Source organism: Myotis myotis, unplaced genomic scaffold, assembly GCF_014108235.1.
Source record: "Myotis myotis isolate mMyoMyo1 unplaced genomic scaffold, mMyoMyo1.p scaffold_m19_p_12, whole genome shotgun sequence".
NCBI classification, from domain to species: Eukaryota; Metazoa; Chordata; class Mammalia; order Chiroptera; family Vespertilionidae; genus Myotis; species Myotis myotis.
In genome coordinates, this window is record NW_023416316.1 from 58,854,327 (window position 1) to 58,876,297 (window position 21,971).

Consider the following 21,971-nt stretch of genomic DNA (forward strand, 5'->3'; position numbering starts at 1 on the left):
TATGCTAAGTGAAATAAGCCAGTCAGAGAAAGATAAATATCATATGATCTCACTCATTTATGGAATATAATGAACAACATAAACTGATGAACAAAAACAGATTCAGAGACAGAGAAGCATTGATCAGACCGTCAAACCTCAGAGGGAAGGTAGGGGAGGGTGGGGGTAAGGGGGAGAGATCAACCAAAGGACTTATATGCATGCATATAAGCCTAACCAATGGACACAGACAACAGGGGGGTGAGGGCATGAGTGGGTGGGATGGGGGGTAACGTGGGGATAAGGACACATATGTAATATCTTAATAAAAACATTTTTAGAAAAAGTATGGCCTGCCCCAAGCATGAGCCACATTCTGGAGTTCATTAAAAGGCTATCTGGTCAGCGGACTGAACCTCCTTCCTCAGACCCGGGCAGCCTGCATCCGGGCCCCTCTGGGTCATCCCAGTCTCCCGTCCTGCAGGCCAGGTAGCACCTGCCAGAAGCCTGAGGGTAGAGTCAACCAGGGCTTATAAACCCAGAAATTTGAAACTTTAAAAGAAAAATGCTGTGTTTTTAAAGATGTGTTTTATGCCAAGAGCCTACTGGCAGAGAAGGACACCTGGGAATGCTGGGTATTATCCACTTCAGATAGCTTCAGTCCCAATCAGCACTACTGTGAAGTTAACGAAACTGGACCAATTTCCTAGAGCCCCCTCCCCTCACCCGTACCCCAGGTGGCCCGGATAACCCTGGGTAAGCATGTTGGTCAGGACTGCCCAGCTCCAGCGTCCACAGTGCAGTCCTCTCTTCACAGCCAGGATTGTGTATGCATGGGCATCATAAGTGGCATCTCACCTTCTTACCTGTAAGAAAATACCAGGCCCTCAGGTGATAGGTAAGGGCAGTAACCAGGCCACAACCAATTCCCTTTGGAGGAGACCAGGCCTTAATCAAGTCATAAATCTGGACGGAGTTGCTTTTCATGCTGAGAAATATATCAAGTTCTTCCACCAGATGCCCAGGAGCATGGAGACATTTGCGTACCCCCTGCCAATGGAAACCCAGAGCTTGCCCTAGGGGTAAAAAGACATTTGGGGAATGGAAAATGGGCTTGTTATAGTTCCTTTTTTTCCAGGAATGTTTTAAAGTTCGTTTTCTTTGGGCAAGTGTGCATGGGAAGAGTGTTGGCCTGGTTATTTGACCAGCTTTTTGGGAGGTCCCAGAAATCGGAGTGAAAATTAAAGCTGCTTGTCTTCTCCACAGCCTTCTGGGGCCCAGCTGACAAATGGGGAGTAAGGAACTGTTTTTTTTCCGATGTGAATTAATCACAGCTCTCGGTCTCCTGCCTGGTGCCAGTCCCCACTCATTCAGTGCTGCGTTAGAGACCATCTCTGTCACCCAAGGGGACCTGAAAGAAAAGGGAGCCAGGAAACGCGGAATCCCTGATTTCATCCGGTCACCCCACGGCCTCAGAGCGAGGCCCATACATACCATATACCACGCGCAGAACGGAGATTTCTCCATAAATTTTAAATAGCTGCATGTTTTCCAGTTTTGCAAAATTAAATTAAGGAAAGGACTCCCAGACTGACTCCACCAAGTGCCAAGTTTCATCCCAGCACACATCATTTTTATAGTAAGTTTTAAGTCCGTGAAAAGTACAGGATTCTAATGGCAATGCTGACAGGCCCGGGGCCAGCTCCTGAAGTCATAATGCCACGTCTTTATATTTTTACATGGCGCGTCCTAATCCGCCACAGCTTTAGATAGCAGTGAAGTTGTGAAAGCCCTCGACAACACTCAATCTCCCCCTCTCCCAGATTGCGTTTCCCCATCTTCAAGCCACCCTTCTTGGGAGCCTCTTTCAGTCCATTTATGTTTTTTGCTTCGCATAATCCATGTGTCAAACTCAGCTGAGCTTTTGGCTGGAAGGGAAGGAGGGAAGGGGCATATATGCACTCTGAACTCTTGCCTTCTGCTCGTTAAGGCTAAGAACTCACGAAAGTGAGCTCCGAATGTGCAGCTCACTCCAGTGGCGAGCAGCTAAATGAACGCCTGCGTCGGCTTGCTCTACCCTCCAAAGAAGCCTGCAAATCAAACTGCTTGCTTGTCTCTTAGCAGCCCAGAAATCCTACTGCTTTCCAGCCCTTCCGATGAGCAGCAATATCCACTGAGTCATGATCATGATGAGTTCAGAGCTTCTTTCTAGACAGGTGCCTCGCAGGCAGCCTCTCCCACCGCCTGTAAGGTGAGCCAGCCTCTAGCGCACCGGCTGTGGAAGCCAGGGCACCAGGCCTCCTGGCTTTCTATCCCAATGTCTCCTTTACCTGTTGAACTCAGGCTGTTTCCCTGAGTGACGCTATTTTAGTTCCAGAAACCAATGTGAAATAGGAGACAAAAGTGAAGAAAATCGCTGTGGTCAATTAGACTTAATCAGGGGTGTCAACTCGTGGCAGGTTATAGCTGAACTGACTCCCAGAAGATACCATTTCACATATAATTTATTTTTCTTATTGTACACATCTCCATTCTAAGCTTTTACCACTCTCCAGCTAATGTGACTTTTTCAAAGTAGGTGAAACTAGCAGGAAAACCCTCACACATATGTGAATCATACCTGGCTTTGGCTCAATGTAGAGCCACAGTGGACCCAAGAATGGAGGCCTAAGGGCAATATTTTCTTTCACTGGTTAGGGAGAGTTGATAGAGAGAGGCTTTCTGCTGCCAGAACTCTCATTAACGAAGCTCCGCTCCCTCCTCAGCCACCGAACCAACTCAAGACCTGTAATAACTGAGGCTGAGGGGAGACAGAAGTCAGTCCCTGCTGGCTGACTGTTTCCTGGGGTGGGCGTGGAGGTTGGGAGGGTGGACATGGGCAACGTCATGTGGCTGGGAGGGAATCAGAAAAGGAGATTCGAGCCCTGCCTGAAACACTTAACTTCCTCACTGAAGCAACGGGGCGGGGGAGGGGGTCACTGTTTGGCTCCTCTTGATGTGTGGAATACGTTAGCACATGGCTTTTGGTGTCCTTGAACCTGGCACTCACGGCGATTGCTCACCTTGGAGAAGTGATTGATATTTCTTTTACTTTAATAAATGAGAAACATCCATGACAGAAAGGAACCCCTGTTACAAGCCAGGTTTTCTCATTAGCAGTGAAACGCGGATAATTATTCACTGGGAACATACACGGTGGGAATTCATGCGAGAGTCCTTATTTTGACTATTACTGTTGGCAAACCTCAGAGACCACTGTATACACACAGAGACATGTACATAAACATGGACAGAAAGCAGGGGTCTCGCACTGCATGTGCCGAAGAGGGTATGCTTCTGAGGACAAAGTACATTTTTAAGGAGAAGAAGCTATGTATCCAGTGAAAAGCATTGAAAGACATATTAGTGATAGAAAAGGCAATTTGTTCCTTTACTTAATTATAATTAGTTTGTTTGGGTCTTTGCTTTTATTTAATTGTGGAAAATAGACTTTCCTAAACATTTCCTCTGGAGTCACTGTCCACATGTGAAGGAAAATACAATAACCTATTTAGCAGATGGACACTGCCTCAGTAAGGAAATATTTAGGACTGTCATAGTTAGGCTTTACATTCAGCAGCCTCTAATAAACACCTGAATAGCAGTCAACAGGCAGGAAAAGGGTCCAGCCATGGTCTGGCAACCTACCGCTACCTAGGGACCCAGGCAAAAAATGGTTAAACTCCTGTTGCTCTGACATCCTGGAATATTGCCCTTACCCAGCTAGGCCGGGATGGTTTGCTCCACACACACATTTGCAATAGCAGGCTGGAGGAAGGGGCGAGAGGTACAAGTTCTTTTCTTTTAAAGACATGTCCGGGGAGGCATACACATCACTTTCCCTCATTTCACTGAATGTAATCACGAGGCCCACACCTTATTGCAAGGGCGTATGGGAAATGTCTCTATTCCAGGCAGCTACACACCTAACTAAAATTCAGGGGCTCTTTTACTGTAAGAAGGAGAGGATCGACATGAGGGGATGACTAGCAGTCTCTGCCATACAGGACAACCAAACAAAAGTTGTCAGAATCAAGGGTGACAGATGTACAAGTGAAAGTGATCTCCGACTTCAACAGAGCTGAATGAAGGCCAGCAGGAATTTTTAAGTTTGGCAGGTTATAAAATATTTGGGGAAACATCTGCAAATAACAGGCTGGAACAACAATATTTTTTTGTTGTTTTTAAAACTTTATTTTTTAAAAAGCATAGAGCTGAATAAGCAGAATATGTGAAAAGCAATTCTTTGGACACTGAGTCATTCCTGACAATAAATGACTAGATGGTGCAAACATGTTTCTTCCTTTTCATTATGAATAACTTCACATATGTGTGAAGTAGACAGAATAGCATGATGACCCCCATATAGTAATCACCCAGCTTCAGTAATCAATATTCTGCATTTATCTTTTTTTAGTACTTCCACATACTCTCCACCCCCTCCCTACTAATTATTGTTTTAGGTAAAATTTGCAGACATTAATATGTACAACTCTTAACCATAGACTTTTGACAGATGTACCTGTGTAACTATATCCTTGTCTAACATATGTTTGATCACTTGAATTTTTTTCAGTCTTTTTTCTCTCTTTCACTGGATAATTTCCATTATTATATCTTCAGTTTCAAAAATCATTTTTCTATAGAATTTATTCTTCTAGCAAGTCTATCCAGTGGTTTTTTATTTCATAAAATATTTTATTTCTAGAAGTTTATTCAGTTCTTTGTATAACTTCGATGTTTTCCTTTAAATACTTACCATGTTTTAAATAGCTTGTTTTCATACCCTTATCTAATAACTAGTGGCTCTGTGCATGAAATTCATGCGTGGGTACAGTCCCTAGGCCTGGCCTGCATCAGGGCCATCTTTCCTGGCTGCCGGCAGCCAGCCCTGCCCCCTGCCACCACCTACCCCCCAGTTCCTCGTTCGCCATTGGGCAATCGGACACTGGCGGCTGGGGAAAGGGACCAAGAGATGGTCAGTGCGCCTCATAGTGACTGGCCAAGCGGTCGTTCTGCTGTTAGGGTCAATTTGCATATTGCCCTTTTATTAGGTATGATAGGATTCCATCATCCCTGTCAATTCTTTTTTTTATTTTTATTTTTTGTTAATCCTCACCTAAGGGTATTGATTGGTTGCCTCCCACATGCACCTCTACCAGGCCAGGGATGGAGCCTACAACCAAATTATGTGCCCTTGACCAGAATTGAGCCCTTGACTGGAATCGAACCTGCTACCCTTCGGTCTGCTAACACTCTAACCACTGAGAAAACTGGCTAGGGCCATCCCTGTTGATTCTTGATCTGTTTCCATTGACTTGTTTTTGTCTTGATGTGGGTCACATTTTCCTGCTGCTTGACTTAATAAGTAATTTTCTTGATGTGGGTCACATTTTCCTGCTGCTTGACTTAATAAGTAATTTTTTTATTGAATGCTGGATGGTATGAATTTTATATCATCAAGTGTCTGGATTTCATCTTTTTTAGAGATTGTTGGATTTTCTTGTTAAGCAGTTAAGCTATTCTAAGTCTAATCAATCTTTTAAGGCTTGTTTTAAGCTTGATTAGGGCAAGTCTAGGGTAACCTTTAGGGCCCTCGGGAGTCCCTGCTGAATGCTCCATATGATCAGTAAGGATGTGCCACTCTGGCTGTTGAGAACATGAAGGTCTTCCAGCCCTCTTAGAGCTTTGATAAATATTAAAATACGGGTCCCTGATTGGTCTTTTCTCAGTCTTACCAAATTTGTCTTATGCATGTACATCTTCAATTGGGCAAAGACTGAAGAAGAATTTATGCAAATTTCTGGAGCTCTCTTTCTATGTTTTCTCTTTCACCCATATCTCCAGAATTCTTCTTAACTGCTTCCAGTTGCCTCAGCCTCTATGAACTCAGTTCTGTCTCATCAATTCATCCAGACTGCTATGTTCTGCGTGAGATAGTCTTCTGCTTTGTGGTTGAATTGTGTCCTCTAAAAAAATGTTAACATCCCTAACCCTCCGTACCTTGTATGTCATCTAATTTGGAAATAGAGTCTTTGCAGATGATCAAGTTAAGATGAAGTCATAAGGGTGGGCCTTAATATGATTGGTGTTCTTACAAAAAGAGGAAATGTGAACATAGAGACAGACACTCACTTAAGGGAAAACTCCATGTGGGCATGAAAGCAGAGATCAAAGTGATGCATCTATAAGCCAAGGAACACCAAATATTTTCATCAAACCACCAGAAGATAGGAAAGAGGGATAGAACAGATTATCTTTACAGCCCTCAGAAGGGAGTAACTCTGTCAACACCTTGATCTCAGACTTCTAGTCTCTAGAACTGAGACAATAAATTACTGTTTGAGCTGCCCAGTCTGTGGTACTTTGTTATTAACAACCTTAGGAAGCTAATATACCCTCCATGCTTTGCAGTCTAGAATGTGACTCCAGGCAGGAAGCCAGGGAATTCATAGGGCTCACCTAATGTTTCTCTTATTTCAGACATCACAGTCCTCTACTGTCTGTGCCTAATGTCTAAAAACAGTCATTTCATACATTTTTGTCCAGTTTTCTAGTTATTTAAGGCAGGAGAGGAAACCCAGTCCTTATTGCTCCATCATGACTTTCAAGTTTTTTCCTTTAATTTCAACAGTTTGGCTGTAATGTTCCTAGGTGGTTTGTCAACCTTCTTGGAACTTTAGTTTTCCAAAAATTTGAGAGGTTTGGTAGTTTTATTTCTTCCCAATATTTTTCTGTCTCATTTTCTTCTTTCCTTTTTGGACTTTAATTGTACATATATTATACATTTTAATATTTTTGTACAGATCCATAGACTCTGTTTATTTTTCTTCAATCTTTTCCTGCTGTTCTTCACATTGGGTAATGTCTACTTAACTATCTTCAAGTTCACTGACACTTTCTCCTGCCATCTCTAATTTTATAGTAAGCACCTCTAATGATTTTTTTATTTTTGTACATTTCAGCTCTAGAATTTGTCTATATAGTTTCAACTTCACTACTGAGATACTCCATCTGTTAATTTATTATGAGTATATTTTCCTATATACTTATAATTGCTGCTTTAAAGTCACTGTCTGCCCATTATAACATTTGCATCATCTCAGGATTGGTTTCTACTGACTGCTGTTTCTCTTCAGCATAGGTTACATTTTGTCTTGTCCAGTGGGTTTTTATTATATTCTGGATATTATAGATGATATATTGTAGAGACTCTGGATTCTGTTCTTCTTCTCTGAAGAGTGTTTGTTTTTGTTCCAACAGGTAGTTAACTTCACTAAACTAAAATTCCAACTCTTTGTTTTCCCTTCAATGGACACAGACTAAACTTTGTACTCTGTTAATTCAGCTTAGTTGCTGATCTTTTTCTGAGTCCCCTCGGGTCTGCCCATTAAGAATTTGTGCAAGGTTTGTGCATATTTTGAACTTTATCACCCCTGTGACTCTTCCAGGGTTTTCCCCTTAACTTTACAGCTGTTATAAAAAGCCCCCAGACTCTATCCTCTGACATCTCAAATCAGTAAAGCTGTAAGTTTCCCAGTTCCCTGAGCCATGTGGAGAGTAAGCAGTTTTCTCAGGCAGAAAACCACAAGCTAGAAAATCACACCTGTTGTACCTGGGTTTTTCTAAGCTCTCCCTCCTGTTTCTGCTATTGGTTTTTGTCACACCTCAGTACTCTCAAAGAGTTTTTGTCTCATGTAATTTTTTCATTTGTTTATATTTTATGATTGTTACCTGCAGGAAGATAACTCCAACTAAGTTATTCACCATTCCTGGATGCTAGAATCCCCAAATTGTTTTAAGAATTTTCTGACCAAGATCTACTCTGTTCCTGTTTTGCAACATTTGAAGAATTTTCATTCACCCTCACTTTTAATTCATCTTTTTAATAACTCAGTTGTTGGCCCACTTCTAAAGATTCAAGAGCCAGAGATAAATTATCTCTTAAATAAAGAAATGGGTGTGCAGAGCATTAAATGGGGTATTTTGATTATACAAACACTTTTATTTCCAATTCCACTAACTTGGAATTACTGACCATTCAAACATGAGTTGTAGTGAATTTTACCATTTATCTTATCTGAAAGGGGGGATTGTTCAGTTAGTTATTTTCATAAACTAATGAAATTACTCTTTCATTTCACAAGTTATTAATTTCTTATTTATTAACAATGTGTTTCTTAGTCAATTTCCTTTATGTATTTCCATATTATATAGTCTCAATTTTCCTCCCATTTCTCAGATCACTTCTTCTACTAGTAAGTCTCCTCTACTACCTCCTCTTCCTTGTTTAATCACTGAATGCCAGAATTCTCCCATTGATTTGTCCTGAGGCCTGATCTCTCCTCGCTGAAGGTTTCTTCTACACACATATATGAGACTGGGTTCCAAAATCTGTGTCTTCAGCTCTTACCTCTGACTTACACTTTTATCTTTATGACCTCAATGGATTTTCCATTCTGGATTTTCATAACAACCTTTAAAATCAATATTCTTTAAACTAAACTTACCCATCTTTCCTGACTTACCTAATTCTATTAGTAGTCCCTCTAGTGTTGCAGTATCTTTAGCTTCTCCTCTTTATCTCCACCACTCTCCTGCTCACATCCTGTCAGAGAAACCTTGACAAATATGTCTCACTTCTTGCCACATCTGAACTGAAATCCTAAAATCTCCTTTCTCTCAGCCCAGTGCATCTTGCAAATAATCACCTTACTGATCCACCTAAAGCCCATTTAGATTACATCACGCCCCTTCTTCAGTTGCTCCCAAAAGACCAGATTCTGGCCTTCAACATTCTTCCCATTGCAACTCCCACAATGCCAGCTTCATCTGTGTTCCCCATGTTTTAGTCAACTGGTATTTTCTCCCAGCCACAACACCTGTTTTCTCATTTTTGCATCTTTGCTCACACCACTTCTAGACTGCCCTCCCCTTCCTACTCTGTATCCCTCGTCTCTGCTTATTTTAATTCTAAATAACCTCCATACATAATATCTCTTCCATGAGCCCTTCATTTACATAGTTCAGTTTCACTATATATTGATCTAAGTATACATCGAATATAGATCTATTTTGCCTTTGGTTACATGGGTGTGGGAGAAGATGAGTTTGAGATGATATTGAGGAATCTTGGAATCTAAAAGCACCTTAAAGATCATCTAATTTAGTGGTCACTAATGGAGGAATTTCTTTTTTAAAGCATGACTTATATTTTTAATTGATTTCAGAGAGAGGAAGGGAGAGGGAGAGAGGGATAGAAACATCAATGATGAGATACTCATTGATCAGCTGCCTCCTGCATGCCACCTACTCGGGATCGAGCCCAGATCCCGGGTATATACCCTGACCAGGAATCGAACCATGACCTCCTGGTTCCTAGGTCATCTCTCAACCACTGAACCACACAGGCCAGAACAAGTGAGTGCAAGGAAGCAGGAATGAAACAAAAGGAACAAGAGAGGGAAAGTTTCTTTGAAGATTTTAACTAGAAGCTTAACCAATGAGTCCTTCAGGATATTGCACGCTTGCAGTTGCTCCACCCCTCTAGCCAATTCATAGTTCCCAGGCTAGACTGACAGGCATCTTCCCTACTTCACCCCAACTTCACTGCTCATGCGCCCATCTTCCCCTTTGTTGGACCCCTGGCCCCAGTTATTTGCAGGGAATGGACCTCTGGTTCCCTGGGGAGTATAAAATTACAGCTTCCTGGTAAAGATGCCCAGATAACTATGCTTACAATGTCTGGCCTCCCCTTTGCTTTCTTCCTATTACTAATATTAATAAACTAGTTACCATGTAACACGTGGATCAAGGAGAAGAACTGGAAGGATTATTTTCTCCCTAAGTGCATCAGTTAACTATTGCCATGAAGGAGAAGCATTTTTTAAAAAGAAGAAAAAGAAACTGCATTTTAAAAAAAAGAAAGAAAAACAAGATTCAGTGGCCTCAAATAACAATCATTTATTCTTACTGATCTTATTTAGCTCAGCTTATCTAAACTGGGTTTGTCTAGGGTGACTTGGCTGTCCTCCATGTTTCCCTCCTCCTTCTCTTGGGATCGTCAGGCCAGTCCAGGCTTGTTCTTCTCCTGGCAATGGCCACAGCACGGGAGCACAAGCAAGGACTCGCAAGGTCTCTTGAGGTCTAGTGTTTGGAGCTGGTACACCAGCACACCTGCCTCATTTCTTTTATTGTGGTCAGATACACACAAAATAAAGTTTACTGTTTTAACCATATTTAAGTGTACTGTTGAGTAGCATTAATGACATATTATTGTGCAGTCATCATGCTCTGCATCTCCACCACTTTTCATCATCCCAAACTGAAACTCTGTACCCATTAAATAATAATTCCCGTTTCCCCTTCCCCCAGCCCCTGGCAATCACTATTCTTTGAACATGACTACACTATGTATCTCATGTAAGTGGAATTATACAATGTCTATCCTTTTGCGTCTGGCTTCTTTCACTTAATGTTTTCGGGGTTCACCCATGTTATCAGAGGTATGTGAATTTTGTTTGTCCACCCATTGATGGACATTTGGGTTGTTGTCCTCCATTAGCTATTATGAATAATGCTGCTATGAACGTTGGTGTAAAAATACCTGTTCAGGTCCCTACTTTCAGTTCTTTTGGGTACATATCCAAAAGTGGAACTGCTGAATTATATGTGGAACTTTTGGAGGAACTGTCATATTGTTTTCCACAGCGACTGCACCTTTTTACATTCCCAACCCGCCGTGTACAAGAGTTCTAATTTCTCCATATCTTTAACACCACTTTTTATTTTCTGTTGTTGGATTTTTTTCATAATAACCATCGTAATGTCTGTAATAATTAGTGATGTTGAGCAGGTATCTTTTCGTGTGCTTATTGGCCATTTGTATATCTTCAGAGAAATGACTATTCAATTCTTTGCCTGTTTTTAAATGTGGTTGTTTGTGATTGTTATTTTTGTAGGAATTATTTATATATTCTGGCTATTACTGCCTTATCAGATCTATGATTTACAAACATCTTCTCCCATTTTGTGAGTTGCCTCTTCAATCTGTTGATAAGTGCCCTTTGCACAATAGCTTTCAATTCTGATGATCTCCAGTTTATCTAATTTTTCTTTTGCCATCTGTGCTTTCAGCATCATTTCCAAGGAATCTTCACCAAAGCTATTATCATGGAGCTTTTCCCCTAAGATTTTTTTTTTACTTTTAACTCTTAGGTTTAGGTTTTTGACCCATTTTGAGTTAATTTTTATATGTGGAGTCAGGTAAGTATTCAACATTTTTTGCATGTGGATGTCCAGTTTTCCTCACACCATTTATTGGAAAGACTGTCCTTTCCCTATTGAATGCTCTTGGCCCCCATTTTGAGAGTCATTTGACCATATCTGCAAGAGTTTATTTCTGGGGTTTCTATCTATCCCATTGGTCTATTTGTCTGTCTTTATGCCAGTACCGTACTCTTTCAATTACTGTGGTTTTAGAAGTTTTGAAATCAGTAAGTGTGAGACCTTCAACTTTGTTCTTCTGGTTAAAAATTGCTTTGACTCTTTGGGATCTCTAAAGATTCCATCTGAATTATTAGATAGATTTCTCTATTTTGGCAAAAGAACATCATCAGGATTTTGATAGCCATTGAATTGAATCTGTAGTTCACTTTGAGGACTATTGACATTGTAACAATATTAAATCTTCCAATCCATGAACATGATATATTCCTCCCATTTATTCATGTTTTCATTTCTTTTAGCAGTGTTTTGTAATTTTCAATGTACAAGTCTTTCAACTCCTTAGTTAAGCTTATTCTTAAGTATTTTATTCTTTTTGATGCTACTGTAAGGAGAATTGTTTTTCTTAATTTCCTTTTCAGATTGTTTATTGTTAGTGTAACACCTAACTCACTTTATTGGCCAAAGTAGTCACATGGCCAAGGTCAGGAAGGAGGTGGGGAAGTACAGCACACCCATCATGGGAGGGCACTGCACAGTTACATGGCAGAGTGAGTCAATACAGGGAAGAGTAAAGAATTGGCTCCTGTAACACTGTATCCTATACTGAGCTTCCTATGCAGATTTTAGCATTACTTTTCCAGGGCCCTTCTTCAGAGTAGTCTGTTCCAACCCCTTCAACCTACACAATTACAATAAAAATGTAAAAGCAAAAAGAAAGGGCAAGGTGCTGAAAGGAGTGAGCAAAGGATGTAGGTAACAAGGTGCCTAGGTAATGCTGGTGCCCAGCTGAACAAGTACACACGGCAAGGGATCAGAAGGCCTGTTCGTTGACCTTGGGAAGGTCTCTTAACATCTCTGAGCCCTGGTTTCCTCCTCTGGAAGTGGGCTAAATGATATCTAAGGGCCTTTCCTCTGTTAAACCTGCCTCCTATAACAAATCTAACAGTGCTGCCCAAGAATAGAAAACAAGTCAACACTAGAAAATCCCTTTTCTTTACAGACCCATAGGCACACACATCCATGCAGATGGCCATCTATGTATGTCATAGATCTCATCATTTTCTGCTTTATATTTCAGTTTTATTAGTGTGCTTTTTTTTAATACTCTGTCATTGGCTATTTTCTTGCAAGAGGAAAGATAATCTTAACTGTCCCCAGAATAGTAGTTACCAATAGATTTTTTTTAACTGAAGGAAATCCTCTAATATTTTAATTTTTAATGACTTATCATGTGTTTTAAATTTCCAAGTAAATTTTCAGTGGAAGCTAAGTTGCTGGGAGCGCAACAGCAAATTCAGCAAGAACTCTGAAATAAGAGGAAATGAGTTTTCTCTCACAACCGCTGTTTATTTTACCAATTCTATGCTACAAAGCCTTTAGTTGATACGGTATCTCCGTTTAATATTTTGGAATTTTAATGTATCAAAATATGTTCAATGACTGTGTAAATAAGTGTGATGTTGTACATGTCCAGTGCAGGCTTGGTAAGAATTATCTGAATGCCAAGGTTCTTGACTTATAGAGAAATGAGATTAGTATTTAAAATTGTTTTCCTAGTCTCTGTTGAAAAATTTTGGCTTGAAAAATCACATAAAGAGTAACATGGAGGCAGATATTAGACTTTTACCAACTAAAGTTTGATTCTTAACTATTACTATATAGTGTGTACCTTTTCGAACTCACTGCATTTGAAGAAATGATTTCTTTCATTATAAAATTGGTGTAGGAACTAATTAACTCCAAAAAGTGTTCAATGAGTAAATAGTAATTGCTTCATTTTTTTAAGTCAGTACAGGGACATAGGTAGAAATAGGCACTTTGTGTCCTTCAAGAATTTTTACTTAATTGAACGAATAATAGTCATGTTCCCAGAACCCAGAGTACAAAAACATCTCCTGTTTGCTTGGGAATGGCAAGCAGAAGAAAAATGCCCCGGGAGGACCATGTCGTACCCAGGGCCCCTAGAGCCACAAACACACTAAAACAACTCATCAGGAATGTGCCCCTTTTGGCTTTACCGGTAGCTTACCTCTCCTCTCCTCTCCTCTCTAGGCTGCCCCATCCAAGGCCACCCTACCCCCAACATCACCTGGTTCCATGGTGGCCAGTCAGTTGCCACTGTCACAGGATTGACACATCACATCTTGGCAGCTGGACAGATTCTCCAGGTTGCCAATCTAAGCAGCGAGTCTCAGGGGGAATTCAGCTGCCTCGCCCAGAACGAGGCCGGCGTGCTCGTGCAGAAGGCCTCTCTTATCATCCAAGGTAAGAACCCGTGGGACTTTGGGTGCTGGGCTTATTTCTTGAACAAGTGAGTCCCCCTGAGAATCTAGTTCTGTCGTGGACGAAATGACTTCTGGTCTCCAATGGTCCCTAGAATGTGAAAACTGACACTGGACCATGTTTCCATCCCATGAGGCCCCTCAGCAGAGCCACCAGGCCCCACAGCAGCAGAATCTAGAAGAGTCGGTGCTGCTTTCTTAGGTGGGACCAAGGAAACACCATCTTGTAGCAAAGTCAAATGCATGTCCTTTACGCTGGGTGAATTTGTAAAGAAAACACGCAGTTGAGTGTAAAGTAGCCTGTTGCGAAAAATGCAAATTTTGTCTGTTGGTTTGGTTCCAAAATAAGACAGATTTTGAACCACTTGGTTATTGCCTCCCGCCCTGGAGAGCCAGGGCCGGTGCCGGTACCTGCCCATCACCCTGGAGCCTTCGGCTGTGTCGCACAGAGTGCTCTCCAGGCTCCTCTCCCGGGAGCCAGCCAAAGACCAGACTGAGAAGCCTGCGTGGCTGGTGCGTTCAACTTTCAGGAACACTGGCGGCTCAGAAAGCCCTTGGGCAGGTCCTGGTGTTTGCTGCACCAAGAAAGTATGGATGAGCCCAGTACAGTGAGAGGGGAGCCATCACTGGCCTTGTCATAGAAAATAAAGGAGGCTCTTGAGTTTTCCATAGGCCGGTTGTACCTGTGGTCGGTGTGTGACACTTTCAGGGAAAGCCAAATTCCACTGTGTATTCTGAATGGAGGATTCTGTGGGAGGCGACAGACTTGTATGTCAATATAGCCCATAAAAAGGGAGACCTCTGAACACATCCTCCCCCACCATTTGGCTTTCCAGACAAGAAAGTGAGTATTCCATTGTCTTGCCAGCCAGCCATTCTCTAGTGGAAACCGGAGCCTATCTGCAAGATTTGTAACACGCAACTTTGCAAAGAAGCACTCACAGTTTACCAGCCCACAGTTATTTTAACAGCTTCCCTGCCAGTGAGTCCCAGGCCCCCCACACAGAAAATGCAGAGAAATTGCCTTTCTCACTGACTGGTTACGTCAGTGACTCACGTAATCGAGGGCTCTCTGGATAGGCTGGTTTTTCGTAGCAGCTACAATGTCGAACTTGAATCTGCACTTTTAAATACGATTGTAAAGTATCTCTGATATTTTTCTCTCTCTTGTTGAAAAACATGGTCACTTTCTGGTGAGCCAGTTGGAAAAAAAGAGTGCTTTTAAGAAGTAAGTTTAAAAAGAATAAGAGCTACAGCCGCTGATTAATACTCTCTCTGTGCCAGGCCCTGGGCGAGGCTCTTGACCTTCGTTCTATCCAGGTCTCATAATAACTTGATGTAAGAGCTATTGTGCTCATTTTCTGGGTGAGCCAACTGAGGGCTCTGGAGACCTCATAACTTGCCTGGATAAACTGAGGGGCCAGGCTCATTCATGACAACCATCCCCCTCCTCCCCCAGGGCCCTCTCAGAACAAATATAGAGCATGGGCAGTAATGCTCTCTGCTTTTCACCTTCTGTGACAGATTACTGGTGGTCTGTGGACAGACTGGCAACCTGCTCCGCCTCCTGTGGTAACAGGGGCGTTCAGCAGCCCCGCCTGCGGTGTCTCCTGAACAGCACAGAGGTCAACCCCGCTCACTGCGCAGGAAAGGTCCGCCCTGCCGTGCATCCCGTCCCCTGCAACCGGAGAGACTGCCCTTCCCGGTGAGTGAGGCACAGGCTGGCTCAGGCCTCCCGCCCCCCAGTAAGGACCCGGCTTTTAGCCAAGTTGGTGGCCAGCCCTTCCTTGTCTAGCAGTACGCAAGGGGGGACTTCAGTGCAGAGGGGAACGTGCCCTCCAAGGAGCTGCTCTTTCCTACAAGCACAGCTTTGTCCAGACTCGGCACTCTGCAGAAACGACCCCTCACCTCTCAGGGCTTCCCCGGGCATCCCCGGGCCTGAAAGGCTCTGTTCAGGGAGCAGGTACATCCCAGGCGCTGGCAAGAGATAGCTCGCATCCTGCAGTGAGAAACTGGCTCTGTTTGTAGGAGAAGAAATGTGTTTGCAGCTGCAGTGCTCAGGGATGGGGATTACTGCCTCGACCTCTATCCTTTCCCTTCCTTCCCCTTCCTTTGAACTTTAAATACCCATGCTAATCAGTACTTCAGCTTAGTCGAAGAATCTGATCCCCTTCTTTTCCACAAACGGTGGCATCCTGCTAACATTGAACTACGTCTTCATTTCCTTAGTGCCTCAATGTTGGCTAAACATTCTCTGCATCTGGGACCCTCACAGAGCCCAGACTGACACCCACAGTCTCTGCCTCTCACAGCTTCCTCGAGCTTTGAGAAGCTGTGAGTCCCACTGAGCATGCCCACCGCAGTCCTCAGTCAGTAGCTGAAGGGATAATGGATGGGCTTCGAGTTGGCACCAGCATGGTGCCCTGAGCCTGGGGGGACTTGGCTGGTCCCTGCAATGCCCCTCCACTGCCTAGCTGTAGGACTTGCGTACACCACTTAGGCAACCGCCTCGTGTTTTGCCAGCTGAGTCATGAGGAGCAGCTGAAACCAGGAGAGACTCAATGAAATATGAAACACGCTCATTAATATCAGCAGTTTGACTTGCTGACGGGAAGGTTTCCACGGGAATGATTAATGTCCTTTTATACCCTTCCTGAACTGTAACATAGCCCGTACCTCTCCTCTCTCAAACCCCTCGCCCCGGCTCCTGAAAAATTGCTGAAATGTATATTTGGAAATAAAAGTTGATTGAAATGCAGGCCTGACATTCACCAGGGATACGAGAGCCTGGAAGACTGCCCTTGCCAAGCTGTGTGAAATGAAGACGCGGTCTCGGACATGCCAGGGGCTTTCTGATTTGCCGGGGTGATAGTCAGAGTCAATCAGCCTCATTTACTTCTGCAGATGAAATAACGGCCGTGTCTGGTAGGGTTTCAGGCCCCCAGGAGCTTTCACACGCCTCGCGCCTGCTTCCTAAGTGGCTCTGCTTCTGTGGGCTGGAATTCTGCACGCAGTCCTCTCTCTCCAGGGCAAACGGAGCAGGCAAGTTCCACCAAACTAAATAAATCGCAGATCCAGGCGCTGGAGGAATTGGCCTCCTGTCCCTACTCCTGGCCTCTCCTGAGAGCCAGACGTGGCACCACCGCACTAGGAAGTGGCCACAGGTTCACCTTGGAGTGGCTGTCCCGCCTCGGGCACTTCAGCCTTCCTTCCAGACGCAAAAAAAAAAAAAGGGCGGGGGCGGGGGGGCGGGGGGGGAGGCACCCTGGTCCTCTCTTTTGAGTAGCTGTGAGCAGTCCTGTTTGGGCCCACACAGGACCATTTCATTTAGATAAACTTTTTCTCAGGCAATAAAACCAAAGAATGCTCCCTCCCACCCCCCAGTTTGAGTGAAATGGCTGGAAAGCACCGTCTTTTCTCACTATTTTCCCCAACCCATCCCCCTTCCCTCTTCCTCTCTGAGAATTATCCTAGGGCGTAAACATGCAAAGAGAGCCCTGCATGTTCGTACATGGACCGGGGATCTCAGGGTTTGCCAGCTGCCATCTGGGCTCTGTGAAAAAAGCCATGATTCAGTGTTGGCCAGTCTCACTTCCAAGGATCCGAACTATAGTTGGAACCAAGTATTCTGAGGACAACTCCTTTCAGCTCTCTAAGAGGTGCAAGACCTACGGACCGTGACTCAGAGAGGGGGGGCGTAGCTCCAGAGAGCTGGAAGGAGCCTGCATGTTGCTGAGGGACTGAACAACATCAGAGACATGGGTTAAGGCGAGGCAGCAAATACAGTGGGTACCAGCAGAAACAATGTGGGCTTCAGTGGGACCCAGGTTGCTCGTGGGTCAGGAGGTGAGTGGAATGGTTGGAAAGCACAGGTTTGGATGGGACTTCCCTGGGAGTTGTCTCTCCTCTGCCGCACACCGGGTGCCAGTGAGAAGTACGAGAACTGCAGAGCCGTGTAACTAGCTCAAGACTTTCTGCAGGCTCATGGCTTTGGGGCCAATGTCAAGCTGAAGCAACTGATCTTCAACATATGCTTTCAGGATACACCTTTCTAGTCCATTTCCAAATGGTATTTGTTTCCTGTGATTGCTGTAACAAATGACCACAAACATGGTAGCTTAGAACAACAGAAATTTATTCTCTCACGGTTTTGAAGCCCGGAAGTCCACAATCAAGGTGTCAGCAGGGTTGTGCCCCCGCCAAAGGCCCTAGGGGAGCGTCTGTTCCTTGGCCCTTGCAGCTTCTGATGCCTCTGAGCATCCCTTGGCTTGTGACCACATCACTCCCTCTTCTGCCTCTGTGATCACACTGTCGTCTCTTCTGTGTGGCATCTCCCTCTGTCTTCCTCTTACAAGGATACTTGTGATGACGTTTAAGGCCTAACCAGATAACATAGGATAATCCCCAAATCCCTCATTATATCTGCAAAGCCCCTTTGTCCAAACAAAGTAACATTCACAGGTTCCAGGGATTTGCCGGAGGTTTCTTTTGGGCGGCCGTTTTCAGCCTATCACTCCAAGTACATACAGTAAAAAGGGCCATGGCCCCCAAATGAGCAGCTGTGTGGTGAGAGCCTGAGGGGGTGGGGGATGCGGCTCTTTTCTGAGAGCATACAGCCTCGTTCCTCTCCCCGAGACTGACACCTCCTCCTCTCCACAGGTGGATGGTGACCTCCTGGTCCGCCTGCACCCGGAGCTGTGGGGGAGGCATCCAGACCCGCCGGGTGACCTGCCAGAAGCTGAAAGCCTCTGGGATCTCCACTCCCGTGTCCAATGACATGTGCACACAGCTTGCCAAGAGGCCGGTGGACACCCAGGCCTGTAACCAACAGCTCTGTGTGGAGTGGGCCTTCTCCAGCTGGGGCCAGGTGAGAGGAATGTATTTGACAGGTAATCTAAGGGTGCTGACCCTGCAACAGTAGGAGGTGCCTCATATGTGATCTCTCCAGGAATATGTTTCATGTGCACTGAGAACAATGTGTCCTCTGAAGTTTGGGGATGAAATGCTCTCTAAATGGTTATTAATGTGGCACGTACAGCAGTTATTTTCATATTCATTTTCTGTCCAGATGATCTGTCCATCGGAGTAAGTGGAGTAGTAAAGTCCCCAACTATTATTGTATCACTGTGAATTTCTGCCTTTATGTCCATTAATATTTGCTTGATATTCTTGGGTGCCCTTATGTGGGCTGCAGAGATATTTACGGCTGTTACATCCTCTTCTTGGATTAACCCCTTTAAAATTATGTAATGTCTTTCTTTTTATATTCTTTGTTTTAAATACTATTTTGTCTGATATGAGTATTGCTACCCCAGCTTTCTTTTCATTTCTATATGCATAAATATCTTTTCCCATGTGTGTCTTTCTATCTAAAATGAGTCTCTTATAGGCAGCATGTGTATTGGGTCATTTTTTTAATCCATTCTGTCACCCTGTCTTTTGATTGGATCATCTCTAGTCCCTTTACATATAATATATTGATAGGTGTGTGCTTATTGCCATTTTGTTGTTGTTCTCTGTGCCTTTATTCTGCTCTTGATTTCTTTGATTTGTTGGTTTTCTTTAGGGTTTTGATTGGATTTCTTTCTCTTAGTTTTTTGTGTGTTTTTTATGGGTTTGGTTTATGGTTACCATAAGGTTCATATATATTCATCTATAGTTACAGCAGTCTATTTTAAACTGATAGGCATTGAAGTTCAATTGCATTCTAAAAGCACTACATTTTTACACCCCTTCCATTCTTTATTTTGACGTTTAAATCTTTTTGTTTTGTGTATCCCCTGATTATTTATTGTATTTATAGTTAATTTCGCTGCTATTAAGTGGTTGATTTACTGTAGTTATTATATATTTGCCTTTACCAGTAAGATTTTTTTTTCTTTCCTGTATTTTCTTATTTCTGGTTATGGCCTTTTCTTTCTGCATAAAGAAGATCCTTTAGCATTTCTTATAAGGCTGGTTTAGTGGTCGTGAACTCCTTTTGTTTTTGCGTAAGCAAATTCTAGGTGGTAAAATACTATACTTTCAGCACTTTGAATATTTCCTGCCATGCTCTTCTTGCCTGTAAAATTGTTCCTGTGAAATCAGCTGATAGCCTTATGAGTTTTCCCTTGTGACTCGTTTCATTCTTGCTTCCTTTAAGACGGTATCTTTATCTTTACTTTTGCCATTTTAATTACAATATGTGTTATTATGGATCTCTTTGGGTTCATTTTGTCTGGCACTCTGTGCTTCCTGGACCTGGATGTCTGTTCACTTCCCCAATTTTTTTTATTTTTAGAGAGAAAGGGAGAGAGTGAAACATTGATGTAAGAGAAGATCATCAATTGGTTACCTCCCGTATGCACCCCTCCCGAGGACTGGACATGCAACCTGGGCATGTGCCCTGACTGGGAATCAAACCCGCAACCTTTTGGTGTACAGGATGACACTCCATCAACTGAGCCACCTGGCCAGGGCTCTTTGAATTCTTTACCAGGAAAATTACTTCATTTCACGAGGGAATTTCTCAGGAGTTTTTTCTAGTTCCTTCATTTGGGGCATGTTCTTCTGTATTTGTCCCTATGGGTTGGATGGAATAGCTCTCTCTCCCAGACTTGAAAAGATGGACTCTGTGTGTCAAACAGTTTTGTTGGGCCATGTGTAGTCAGGGCAGGTGCATGTGGTACATACTGTGTTTCCTGGACTGAGGAGTGGGTTATGAGCAGCCTGGTGTGTGGATGCTCCCTTGTCCCTCTAATCTGGGAGGGGCTGCCTAGTGCTGGTGTGCCCTGTTGTCCTAATCATCTGTTGTCGGAGCAGGGTCTGGGCAGGGTTGCTCTGTGTGCTTGCCTCTCAATGCCCTCCAAGCTGCACTCATTCTCTGGGTGGGGCAGCCTGTGTGCACACACACCTGCACTCTGCTATCTGCTCTCTCTCCCAGCAGCAACCCACTCACTCCACATGGGGCAGCCCTGCATGTGGGTACCATAGCGTATTACTCGCTCCACACTCTCTGCAGGGGGGCAGTACCACATGGCATATAGTAGCACCCACTATCTCTGCACAGGGTAGCCCCGCTCGTGGGGACTGCAGCATTTTTCTAGCTCTGCACTCTGTCTGGAAGGGGGAGTCCTGTGTACATGTACAGCATCACCCTGCCGTACTTGCTGGATCAATCTCTGGGTGGAGGGGCCTCTTGTATGCATGTTACGGAGCCCTCCTGTTCCTGCTGGATCCAGCTGCAGGAGAGAGGCTGTGGACACACTGTGGCACCCTGCATGTCTGCCAGAGAACCTGGCTAGAGCTCCCGCCTGTTATCCATGCGCAGGGGAAACAATGGTGCTCAGCCGTTCCTCCGGTCTTGAGTTTTTCCCTCAGCTCCAGAGAACTCTCACAGTTCCCCAAACTCCTCTACAGTCTCTCTCTCTTGCTTATTGTGCAAAAGCTGTTCGGTTGGCTCAGGGTTGTCTCTTAGGAGGAAGTGCTATAGGGACAGTTGTACATTCGATGTGCTCTTAGGAGGGAGCGAGCTCAGTGTCCACTTAAGCCTCCATCTTCAACCTGGTAGAATGTGTGTACAGTGTTCACAACTGATTTGGAGACCGACTGAGTGTCTAAGAGCTGTCTTCCAGGGCTGATGATCAGCTGTGTGGTAACAACTACTGTGCTTTGTCGGGGGCCGGGGCTGCTTGGTAGCCTGATCCTTGTGATTGATCAGGCTTCGTTTCTGAGTGGCTGTGGTCTGAACCATGCCACTAAGCTTGGCCAACCCAAAACAACCACAAGGCTCTTCATTCTTTTTGTTATTGTATGAACTAACGCGCCTAGATGCTTTTGGCCAGTTAGCAACTCAAAACTCGTTGGAGCTGGCTAGCCACACATTGCTGCGCTCACATCCCACCCCCACCCCGAGGTGTGTCTCTGGAGAACAATCACTTGGAATTTCCTATCTGGTTAATACACTGTGCCATCTCTAATGAAGATCAGATGTTCTTTGGGGAAATGTGGCCACAGAATTTACTTGTAACACATAAGTCATTTGTGTCCCAGGTGAGTCAGGGGACAATGTTCATGCTGGCCAGTCAACACATTCGACCAGACGCTCCTTTTTGGCACCTCTACCAACCCCCACTTCCTTCCAGCGACCTAATGTATGTGCTTCATAATCAAAGAGGCATGAGCTCCCCCTTGCTCCGACGCCTGGGGGATATCATCTTTCTCTTACCTGGAAGAGTCCACTTC

General features: G+C 44.0%; 1 protein-coding gene across 5 annotated transcripts in view; it reads left to right on the plus strand.

Annotated features, from left to right (window-relative positions):
- ADAMTSL1 (ADAMTS like 1) overlaps positions 1-21,971 on the plus strand; it is a 900,799-nt gene that overhangs the window by 860,621 nt on the left and 18,207 nt on the right. For all 5 annotated transcript variants that reach the window (XM_036331231.1, XM_036331234.1, XM_036331232.1 and 2 more), the window contains 3 exons: positions 13,519-13,731; positions 15,273-15,453; positions 18,408-18,615. In XM_036331231.1, the coding sequence (XP_036187124.1) occupies positions 13,519-13,731; positions 15,273-15,453; positions 18,408-18,615 (602 nt within the window). The remainder of the gene's footprint in view (positions 1-13,518; positions 13,732-15,272; positions 15,454-18,407; positions 18,616-21,971) is intronic.